This window comes from Lithobates pipiens, unplaced genomic scaffold (genome assembly GCF_037356315.1).
Source record: "Lithobates pipiens isolate NorthernLeopardFrog02 unplaced genomic scaffold, aLitPip1_a1.2 Scaffold_28, whole genome shotgun sequence".
NCBI lineage: Eukaryota > Metazoa > Chordata > Amphibia > Anura > Ranidae > Lithobates > Lithobates pipiens.
The window spans coordinates 60,636,111-60,648,648 of NW_027507789.1; the positions used below are offsets into that span (position 1 = coordinate 60,636,111).

The 12,538-nt window shown below is 43.1% G+C and overlaps 1 protein-coding gene across 4 annotated transcripts in view; it reads left to right on the forward strand.

The window, feature by feature from the left end:
* Positions 1-6,919, forward strand: part of MXRA7 (matrix remodeling associated 7) — a 107,654-nt gene extending 100,735 nt beyond the window's left edge. For 3 of the 4 annotated variants that reach the window (XM_077459291.1, XM_077459289.1, XM_077459288.1), the window contains one exon: positions 3,092-6,919. Coding sequence is in view for 2 of the 4 variants with exons in the window: in XM_077459288.1 (XP_077315414.1) it covers positions 3,092-3,131 (40 nt within the window). In the remaining 2 variants the exon portion in view is untranslated. The remainder of the gene's footprint in view (positions 1-3,091) is intronic. The other variant, XM_077459287.1, reaches the window with a different exon arrangement.
* Positions 6,920-12,538: the final 5,619 nt, after the last annotated feature.

The following is a 12,538-nucleotide window of genomic DNA, read 5'->3' on the forward strand; positions in this document are numbered from 1 at the left end:
TGAACTTCCAGTGACCAGTATGAGAGAGTGAGAAAGATAACACCACATTTAACACACCTGCTCCCAAGTCACACCTGAGACCTTATAACGCTAATGAGTCACATGACACTTGGGAGGGAAAATAATTGGGCCTAATTTGGACATTTTCACTTAGGGGTGTACTCACTTTTGTTGCCAGTGGTTTAGACATTAACCTCCCTGGCAGTACTCTAGGGTCTGGCTCGGTGTGAATTTTCAGTACCAAAAGCGGTAACCCCGAGACACATTTGGGATCGCATCGCAGGATCCAGGCAAAGTTACTTACCGTATATACTCGAGTATAAGCGGACCCGAATATAAGCAGAGGCAACTTCTTTTACCACAAAAAACTGGGAAAACTTATTGACTCAAGTATAAGCCTAAGGTGAGAATGCAGCAGCTACTGTAAGTGGAAAAGAGGGTCAATAATGCCCATTTGCAGCTTCACTGTGCTCATTCGCATGCCTCTGCTTCACTGTGTCCCCCATCTGCATGCCTCAGCCTCACTGTGTCCCACATCTGCATGCCTCAGCCTCACCTGATTGGCGTTGTTCCCATCTGCCGTTGTTATAATCTCCCGGCGCTGTCCCCATCTGCATGCTTATCTCCCGGTGCTGTGATATATTCAGTCTAGTCAGCGGCCATGCAGTGTACCAAAGCCCGCCTCCTCCTCGTCCTCCTCCGTGGCGGAACACTGACTCGGTTTCCCATCAGTGATTCAGTGTTCAGCCTATCGAGGACAAGGAGGAGGCGGGGCTTTGGTACACTGCATGACCGCCGACCAGACTGAATATATCACGGCCCCGGGAGATAATAAGGCTGCAGATGGGGACAGCGCCGGGAGATCATAATGCTGGCACAACGGCAGATGGGCACAACGCCAATCAGGTGAGGCTGAGGCATGCAGATGTGGGACACAGTGAGGCTGAGGCATGCAGATGGGGGACAAAGTGAAGCAGAGGCATGCATTTTGTCCCTAATGCTTTGTCCAGTGCCCTGAATGCTTTTTTTTATTATATATACTGTTCTTTCTGCCTGGAAACTTGAGATTGTCCATAGCAACCAAAAAGCGTCCCTTTACATCTAAAGCCGTTTTAGACCAGCTAGAAAACAGCGATAACAAATTAGAATCACTTGCAGAATTGAGCGATAGTAATTTGTGGGGAAATTCATCAAACACTGAAAGTAATGACAGCGACAATTCTGCAACTGAGCAAATTTCAGTGTTTTTGATTTGATTAGATTGCTGAATAAATTTTATTATTATTATTTGTTATAATTATTTATACTTATTTATTATATTATAATTTATGATTTTGTGTTTTTTAAACTTTATCATACCCGGGATGTCTACAAGACTCTTGTTTGGACAGATTTAAGTATGCTATTCCTAAATTACAGGCCTACAATATAAAATGCCAAATTTCCATGCAAAACATTGTACCGCTTTGAGCATCAATAATCTGCATAATCATACCGCCAGGGAGGTTAATGGCTGTGTTTTGAGTTATTTTGAGAGAGCAGCAAATGTACACTGTTATACAAGCTGAATACTCACTACTTTACATTGTAGAAAAGTGTCATTTCTTCAGTGTTGTCACATGAAAAGATATAATTAAATATTTACAAAAATGTGAGGAGTGTACTCACTTTTTTGAGATACTGTGTATACACACACACACACACACACACATACACACACACACACACACACACACCATACCTGGCCAATGCCCTGGAAGGTGGAAATCACTGAAGTGAACACTGCTATTCCAAATCTCCAGATCTCAACTAGCTTCCAGGTTCTGTGCTGCATTCTGCACACAGGAGGTCAACCGATTAGCGCTATTTATACAATGCAAAGTGTTTTCTGATTAGATGAGGTAGACATCACCCTTCACCTCTTCACCTCATCCAGTCGGAGAATGCATTGCATTCATTCTCTAGATGGCACTGGTGCCAAGCTGCTGACCTCTTCTCTTCACAATGCAGCAGGGCAGTCACTCTGCACGATACCCGGAAGCAAAGGGAGCTCATTGGAGTAGTGTTGCCTATTTCATTGATTTTCGCCTTCCAGGGGGATCAGTCAGGTTTGGTATATACATAGTTGATTGGTCCATGCTTCTTCTTTAGGATTTCTGGTTCATACACAAGTTTTTCCACTGAACATTCCACTGTAAGAAAAGTAAGTAAAAGTATAATGTAAGAACAATATCCTGCATCAGAGCTACAGAGATGAAACAATGAGGTGTACAGTAGATATTGCCAGAAACTAAGACCCCTTTCACACTGGGGCATTTTTCGGGCATTTTTCATGCGCTTTATCATTAAAAAAAGCGCCTGTAAAGCGCTTGGAAGAAGCCTCATCTGCAATCCCAATGTGAAAGCCCAAGTGTTTTAAGAGCCCTTTCACAATGTCAATGCCCGAAAAACGCTCGTAAAGCGCTGCTTAAACTAGCAGCACTTTACCAGCGTTTTTCGAGCCTTATTGGGGTGCTTTTAACCCCTGCTAGTGGCCAAATAAAGGGTTAAAAGTGCCCACAAAGCACTGCTGCCAAAAGAGCTTTTCAGGCATTTTGCAGGCGCTTCCCATTGATTTCAATGGGAAGGGGTGCTTTAGGAGTAGTGTATTAAAGAGGAAGTAAACCCTGATGAGTTTACTTCCTCTTTCATTCCCTGCAAAGGCAAAGCATAATGGACTACTATGCATCGCATAGTAGCCCATTATGTGTCACTTACCTGACACAGGAGCCAGCGAAGTCACCACTGTCCCTTGTAACGCCTGAAAAATGCCCCAGTGTGAAAGGGGTCTAAAGTGGAATTGGGTGGCGCTCATCTAATGTTTGCTGGTCCGAATACCACATAGATTATTCAGTTATAATAAATTATTTGAGAAAAAAGAGGCATGTGGCTTACATATAAAACACTCCAAATCTAGGTTTAGTTGCATCCTAGAAATAGTAGCGATCCTATACCAAGCATGAGGTCAAACAGAAATAATTTTGGGAGGAACTCTCTGCTTTTCCAGTTAAATTAAAACTAGTGATTTCCTCTTGTTTTTGTCTTTCTACAGAACTGAAGATGATAAGAAGTTATCCTTACAGTCCAGCTAAAGAGATTTACTGAAAAGATCAGACCTGCCCACCCAACAATATTATATGAGCAAACCAAAATTCTGAACCAGTTCCATAGGAGAACACCAGCCGTTTTCTGTTGTTGGATTTAAACCAGTAACTGTTTTTAGAGGTGTATAGCTGGGAGTTAGATGGAATTGCCTTGAACCCATAAAGGCCAATGCACAGTCCAGTGCTGATCACGTATTGTTAACCAAAAGGTCTATACAGCACCTCTGTCTTGCTTTAGCCATTTAAATCCCAGCACTTGAAAATAAGATCCAGAGGCTTTTTCTTTTTAGTGCAATAACCAGTCCAAAAAACTATGCAAATAATGCCTTAAGTATTTGATACATACATTGTAGATAAATACATATACATTTTCACTATATAGTGTGGTAAACAATGGGAGATAAAAAAATGATTTTAATTGTATCATTGACTCTGGACTGTCATTGCTAGATATTAGTGTGGATATACAAATGTTTATAATGGAATTTTTTTAATAGCAGGGCAAAGTGCTTGAAAACCTGTAATCCCCAGCAACCAGTCAGAAATCAGCTTTCAGTATTGTGCCCAATCGTAGCTGCTTAAGACAAATCTCTGAATGGATGCTATGGGTTACTGTACACTATTACCTTTTGCACTATGTTATTAAATAAGCCCATATTTCCTAGAAAGTGCTGATCTGCCATTGCATTTGGTAGCTGGGTTTTGTTACATTGAATCCATATTATGCATACAGTGATTAGTACATTGCTATCCCTAAGTGCTTCCTCTCTGACCACCCCCCCCCCCCCCCCCCAATCACCATGATATATATTTCACTAGCTGTCCTCATATATAATAGCAGTAGTAATATAATAACAATAAAGTTGTTTTGTTTGTTTTGCCTTTTATCACATTACCTGTTTAGCTTACCTACTAGGTCCACATAATGGCTGCCAGTGGATAGAGCTATTTGTAATAATATAGTGAACCTTGCCTGTTCTCCATGTACCCTTGAAAGGTATTACACTAAATTGTTACAAATGTTCTTTGTTATCAGTTTAAAGAATAACTGAAGCTCCCCTTAGTCAATGAATCAACTAAGGATGCAACTAGACAGTAAATGGGTGAGCTTTTACCTCTGCAGCCTGTCTTCTGCCTGTGGGCCACGGTTTGTAAGCAGCAGCTTCTCTGAAGCAGTCCGAACCCCACCCCTATGCTGATTCAGAGCTAGAGATGTGCGATTAGCAGGGAGCTTCGAACTGCTGCAGGGAGACTGCTGCTTATCTAAAGAGAGCAGCGGTCTTCTCTGCAACCTACTGACGGGGACAAGCTGAATTCATTCCCAAGCACCTCATGTGCAATGAAATCAAAAGATCGTAAAGATTTGCTCTCTTGCTGCACCTGGAGTTAATTTATTGGTTTTTGAGAGAAGCTTCAGATGTGTTTAACCCCAGCTAAGCTTTTATAGCTTTTTTTTTTTATTATTTGTCAATCCCACCATTTAGATTGCAAGCTCTGCAGGGTGAATTGGATTGTAGTCCTGTATGTGGCATATGTTATATCACAGATGGATGCATCATGTATTCTCCTTACCAGGGTACAGAGGGAACAGCTGGGTGCCATCTTTAGGATGATGGAGAAGAATCAGGAGACCTTTGGGATGATGTCAGAAGTGGACTTGAAGGATCAGCTGAGGCTTTACAACATGTAGTTCTCCTCTGCTGCTAGAAGCAAATCAAAATCTCTGATTGTATCACAAACTCAATATTTTGAGGCCTGCTTTGCCATGTGGGATGGTGTTAACATTTTGTAATGGCTATAACATTATTTTGGGAATGTGTCTATACACTGTCCTAGAACTTAATGCATGACCTTTCAATAATGCAAATGTATTTATGTAATTAGCAGAGGACCGTACTGAGTTTGTTGTGAACATTCAACAGAATAAGTATGAATATTCCAATTTCAGCAACTATGTGGGTGATTCCAAATACCATTAATACACATAATGAAAGGGTTGTAAAGATGGCCAGAGATTTCTCATCATGCTGGAAAAAATCAGTCGCCAATTATGCAATCTTTTTCTTTTCACTTAGGGATCTTTAAAATATGCTTACTGAATGTTACAAGGACTGGTGTAGCTTGAGTAGCCAACCTAAAATACCGGTACATTGGAAGCTTAGTTCAATACCACCATTTTTTCTAGAGCTTTATCCCTATTCCCTATAATAAAAAAACAATGCATTGCAAAATAATCTTTTCTTATGCAGTATCCCTTCACCATAATAATGAAGATATGCCGGTGGAGCGCTAGATTAGGATTTTTGTAGATATTTAGATCTTTTGTTGTATTAGGCTGCTCTCTGAAAGCCGATGGGTTTGAAGAAAAAGGACCCAATCACAATTGTAGATGTAATAGAATTATAAGTGGCAGGTGTATGGTTTACAGTTCAGATCAAATTTATAGTCACCAAGAAAAATATACCAATCCCCTTTATTAGAGCTCCTGCAGGTGAGGGTTGAGAGTAGGCTGGACTGAGAATTTGTATCCTGGAGTAGATTACATTATCATGGATAAAAGTCATGTTCTGGTCACCAATCTGCTGGAAAAATAAAAAATTAACTGGACTGTGAACCATGTGCTTGGTGCCATCTTCATTCTACCAAATTCACCAAATGAATAGCTACCTAAAATGGAGATAAATAGACTATCAAAAAAAAAAGCAGTGCAGAGTGACAGTTTTACAGCCAAACAATAAACTGGCTTGAACAATCTCAGGGGCCAGGTCACCAGAACACCTAAAACATTGGCACCTAACTGTTTAAAGCCATTTCCATTATTGTCAGTGGTAGCATAGATTCCTGGTCATCTCACAATTTCTTATGCCGCGTACACACGATCAAACTGTCCTGCATACTTAGTCCGGCAAACAATCCGGCGGATAGTCCAACAGACTTTCTACCGAACGGACTTGGCCACACACGGGCACACAGAAAGTCCGGCGTTTGCTAGCGCGATGACGTACAGCACGTACGACGGGACTAGAAAAAGGAAGTACAGTAGCCAATAGCTTCCTTTTTGTACTTGCTTCTGAGCTTGCGTCATTCTTAGTCCACCGGACTAGCATACTGACGAACGTATTGTCCGCTGAAACCCAAGTCCGGCTTTACGCTGAGAAAGTCCGCTGAAGCCCACACACGATCAAATTGTCCGGTGAAATGCGTTTCGGCGGACTAAGTACGCCGGACAATTTGATCGTGTGTACGCGGCATTACTGGCACCAAGATTGCACTAGCTAGCTTATGAATTCATTGATACTTCAATCTGGTCCCATGCAATAAGTACTGTATACTTGACCAGACAGGAAGAGGCTTGCAAGCCTTCCCATAGTAAGCTTACCAGGAATGGAAACCCTGGTGCTTCACTGTACTGAGCAATAGTTTCTTTATATATATCATTGGGTTAAACACAGCTACTCTGTCATTATGATGATTTTTATGTTTATTTTCCTGACATTTGATATATATATTGGTGTTTTTTTCAGTGATTTTGTATAGGAATTTGCTAGCATGGCTTACTTCCATGCAAGAGACAAGGTGTAATAGCTGCAGATTGCACAGTAGCCAGGCTTGTGTAAATCATATGACCGAAGTACAGTAGAGGCTCCACCTAGTATACCTTAGAAGCTCCATCCTGTGATGGGAATAAGATTTTCTTGACTGTGCTAATTGCACAGATGTTTCTTCTTCTTCTATAACATTTCTTATCATTTCTAATAAAATATTTTGCAAGCCTTGTTGTTTTTGTGTGTGACTATTTGTTTTGTATGGTTGTAGCAAAATATGCAGTTAACTTACTATACTGTTTTTATTGTTGCTTTTACTATGGGATGTATAGCTTTAGCTTTCAAGGTGAATTCCAGGGGAAAAAAGAAAATAGGTCATCAAGAAAAAGAAGCAGCCGGCAACTCCATCACATCAAGCGTATTCATTATAAAGCCTTCATAGTGAGCACAGTCAGCAGCAGCCTAGTATCAGCAATAAGCCTTGTTCACAGCACACATATATGTGGAAAAGCATGAACATTTATACATAAGAGACTACCACATGACTACTGCTCCTCTCCAATCAACAATGTGTTCAATTGAAATCAGGTGATTGGTTACAAATTGTCAACAGATGTGAAGATGACAAATGAGAAGCAAAGAGTCTAGCTATAATAAAACACATGCGATACAAAACATACAAAGCCCTTGTACACACGGTCGGAGATTCCGACAACCAAATCCGTCGGATTTTGTCCGACGGATTTTGTCCGAAACTGTTGTATACACACGGTCGGACAAAGTTGTCGGAAAATCAGACGTAATGACGTTATTTCGTTACGATGGGACTATGTTCACGCTAGTAGCCAATAGCTTTGGTGTAGGAATTTGATCTGAGCATGCGTGGCACTTTGTCCGATCGGAATTCTCTACACATGATCGGAGTATGTCCGATCGGAGCATTTTGTCGGAAAATATTTCCGGCAAGTTGGAAAAGTTGGTCCGACGGATATTCCGATGGAAACAGTCCAATGCAGACCACACACAGTCGGAATATCCGACAAAACGCTCCGATCGGACACCATCCGACGGAATCTCCGACCGTGTGTACAAGGGCAAAGACTATTTTGACATGTGAGAAAATACATATATTAAAAGCTCTATGAGAGAATCTTTAATGAACAAATATGTACTTTAACCGGTTCCTGACCGGCGCACGCGGATGTACGTCGGCAGAATGGCACAGACAGGCAAATGGGCGTACAGGTACGTCCCTTTAAATATGCTGCCGTGCCATCACATGCATGCCGCTGACAGCACGAGCGCCGTCCTGGACCTCCATGAGTCGGGTTGCGATCGTTTCACGGGAAGGAAGAACAGGGAGATGCTAATGTAAACAAGCATCTCCCTGTTCTGCCTAGTGACAGTGTCACTGATTTCTGCTCCCTGTGATTGGGAGCAGAGATCAGTGACGTGTCACATGTAGCCACACCCCCCCCCCCCCCACAGTTAGAAACATGCCCCAGGACACAGTTAACCCATATCCTGCCCCCTAGTGGTTAACCCCTTCACTGCCAGTGTCATTTACACAGGAATCAGTGCATTTGTATAGCACTGATTGCTGTATAAATGACAATGGTCCCAAAAATGTGTCAAAAATGTCTGATGTGTCCTCCATAATGTCGCAGCCACGATAAAAATCTCAGATCGCTGCCATTACTAGTAAAAAAAAATGATTAATAAAAATGCCATAAAACTATCCCCTATTTTGTAAACGCTATAACTTTTGCGCAAACCAATCAATAAACGCTTGTTGCATTTTTTCCTAAACTGAGGAAAAAATTTTTTTTTATATATTTTTGGGGGATATTTATTATAGCAAAATGTAAAAAATAATGTGTTTTTTTCAAAATAATTTTTTTGTTTATAGCGCAAAAAAAAACAAAAAACGCAGGGGTGATCAAATACCACCAAAAGAAAGCTGTATTTGTGGGAAAAAAAAGGACGTCAATTTTGTTTGGGAGCCATGTCGCACAACAGCGCAATTGTCAGTTAAAGCGACGCAGTGCCGAATCACAAAAAGTGCTCTGGTCAGGAAGGGGGTAAAATCTTCTGGGGCTGAAGCGGTTAAAAAATTCATAAGATGTGAAATATAAGGCTGGGTTCATACTGCTGCGGGGGGAGATCCGGATGTGATTCGCACCGCAAATCACATCCGATCTCCGTAGCGATGCGAGTTCAGCCATACAGATAGTATGGCTGAATTCGCATCGCTCCCGCAGCAAACTCGCACGGGACCCTTTTTTTGGTCCGCAACAGAATCGGATCGCATGGGGGTTCACACCATGCGATCCGATTCCTGTGCGAGTCGGCAGATCGCACTGCGATATGCGGACGGATCTGGGGGTGTCATTAACATATCATTGACACTCCCAGCCGTCCGCATAGGGCAGTGTGAACTGCCGGCGGGAGTAATGCGATGCGGGAAAGCGCCGCGGATTCGCGGCGTTCCCGCATCGCAGCGGTGTGAACCCGGCCTAAAGGCTATACATAAAAGATAGTACACATTCAAAGTATATCACAAGCTGTGGGCGTAGTACAATGCCCATAACTTCAGGACTTTTTTTAACTTATTTAATAAAAAGGTCCGCATCATATCACTGGCTCATTCCCACAGGTACCCTTGTCTGTAGGTGGAAAATCCACAAGATTTCATGTCAAAGACATGCAGGGTAGATATCTGATATAATTTAACTCTTTACATACCTGAGAACGAAAAGGATGCCATATTGGCGTTATGTTCATACTTAAAGTGCTTAGGATAAGCCTTTGTCAGTACTGTAAGATGCACCATGAAAATGTTTGCTGATTCGAGTTCTCATTGGTCTCATGGTGCAACCCACATATTGTTTGTTACATTTATCGCATTCCACAACATATACAATATTGCTAGTGCCACAGTTGAAGACAGTAGTTTCACGTGCCACAGAATGAGAATTCAGGATTCGTGTATATATCAACTATACACTTCTTCTATACAACCCAGTTAGACAATTTAAGGATGAGCTATCGCAATTAATAAGGAAAGGGATTAAGAAAAATGTTCTAAATAAAAAAGTAGCTGAGTCTTTAAACCCCACCTCCTGTCAATCCCCTATAATTTATTTTCTTCCAAAAATACATAAGGACAGTCAGAACCCCCAAGGAAGACCTATTGTAAATGGGGTGGATTCCCTAACATCTAGATTGGGACAATAGTTGGATGTCTTTTCACAACCTCTGGTTATGTCTTAAAGACACCAAACTTTTGCTGCAAATTCTTGATAATGCCATAGTAGATGATACTCCTTGCTTTTTGGTAACATCGGGTGTGGGATCTCTGTACATAGGCGGCTCTCTAATTAGGCAAATTAGGCAATCGCCTAAGGCCTTGCACTCACAGAGGCCTCGCAACCGCCAAATTTAAGAGCCACCTCTGCCAACAACAATGCCGCTGCGGCGTCGCTGCGCTCCGGCCAGCAGAGGGTTAATGCTGCCTGTGATCTCCATGGTCAGGCAGTGGAGAGAGCAGAGCTGCAGAGGGGAAAAGGAGGGTCCCTCTGGGGAGGAAGCCTCACCAGCTCAGTATATGGAGCCGATGGAAGATGGGAGGGAGGAGAGAAATGGTGTCTGGGCCGTCCCTCTCTGGGGCTGTCAGTCAGGGCGGGGGGATTCGGGCTCCAGCTGCAGGGAGAGGGACAGCTACCTTGCCACAACCCCTTCTGTAGCCAGCTACTACCAGCATAACAGAGAGCCAGACTCCCGATCCCTGCTTCTCCAGCATCCCTCCACCACTGACCTTAAATCCACCCCCTGCCCCATCCCCTCCACTACCTTCCTCCTGATTATCAGTGCCACAGTCAGGGCAGTTCAGTCCCATGCCAGTGTCCCAGTGCGCCAACCTGTGCTTGACAGCCCCTTACCCCTCCCTCTGCCCAGCCCTTATCCCCACCTATGCAGGGCTCCACTGCCGGGGGTCCAGAGGTGCCAGTCCTGATCCTCAACCATGGTGCTGGCACTGCCTGCTGATTGGCTTCTGCGCTGCTATCTCCCTCACTGACACCAGCACCGAGATAGAACACTGTCACCAGCACCGAGATAGAACACTGACACCAGCACTGAGATAGAACACTGACACCAGCACCAAGATAGAGCACTGACACCAGCACCAAGATAGAACACTGACACCAGCACCGAGATAGAGCACTGACACCAGCACCGAGATAGAGCACTGACACCAGCACCGAGATAGAACACTGACACCAGCACCGAGATAGAACACTGACACCAGCAATGAGATAGAACACTGACACCAGCAACGAGATAGAGCACTGACACCAGCACTGAGATAGAACACTGACACCAGCAACGAGATAGAGCACTGACACCAGCACTGAGATAGAACACTGACACCAGCAACGAGATAGAGCACTGACACCAGCACTGAGATAGAACACTGACACCAACACAGAGATAGAGCACTGACACCAGCAACTAGATAGAACACAGACACCAGCACAGAGATAGAGAACACTGTGACCAGTACTGAGATAGAGAGCACTGATTCCAGCACCTAGAAAGAGCGCTGACACCAGCACCGAGATAGAGAGCACTGATTCCAGCACTAAGATAGAGAGCACTGACACCAGCACCGAGATAGAACACTGACACCAGCACTGAGATAGAGAGCACTGACACCAGCACTTTAAAGCTCTTAATTAAATGTAATTTATACAATACATTTTTTTTATCGCTTGGATTATTTTTCCCATTATGGACATAAGGGGGCCTCTTGTCTAGGTTTTGCTTAAGGCCTCACAAAGCCTAGAGCCGCCTCTATCTCTGTATACCATTATAGAGCACACAGATGCTATAGAATCGGTTAAATGGGCATTAAGTGGCTCCAATATAGAAAGAAAGCAATTATTACCTGCAAAAGACGGGTGTAGCCATGGGAGCTCGCTTTGCTCCCAGTGTGGCCAATTTATTTTTGGCTCACTGGGAGTCTTAAGTGATCTTTACAGACAAACCCCACGGAACTAGTGTGCTATAATAGGTTTATAGATGATTTGATCATGATATGGAAGAGGGATGAAACTAGTCTCCTCTCCTTCAAGAAAAAATTGAATTCAAATAGTAAAAACATAGTACTGTTGTGGAAATATGACAAGGAAGAAATGGTCTTTCTGGATGTAGAAATGTATATACAGGAAGGGAGAATCCATAGTAGAAATTACTATAAACCTACAGACAGAAATGGTTATATTGCAATAGATAGCTGTCATCATAAACCATGGTTGCTTAATATTCCTAGGGGACAGTTTGTCCGACTTAGGAGAAATTGTAGTAAGAAAGAAGAATTTGTACAACAGGCATTGCAGTTTGGTGAGAAATTTGTGCAAAAGGGGAACAAGGAGACATTTATCAAGAGAGAATTTGAAGCCGATAGGAATATGGAAAGAAAGGATTTAATAATAGCAAAAGAGAAAAAGGGGTGTATGAATAAAATAGGTCAGGAATTCAGAATAGTATTAGTCCCCTTTCACACGGGACGGATCAGTAATGATCTGCCCCGTGATGATCCCCTCGCTCGGCGGGGATCGCTCCATTGTCCCCGCTGAGCCGGTCCCGGGAAACACTGTGCAGGGACTGCCCTGTCAGCTCTCCGCTCTCCTCTATGGGGGATCGGATGAGCACGGACCGTCTGTCCGTGTTCATCCGATCCGCTCTGCAGACGGATAGAAAAATAGGATTTTCCTCCGTCTGCAGAATCGGACAATTGCGGAGGCGGACAATAGCGGGTGTCTGCGGATGTTCATCCGCAGACACCCG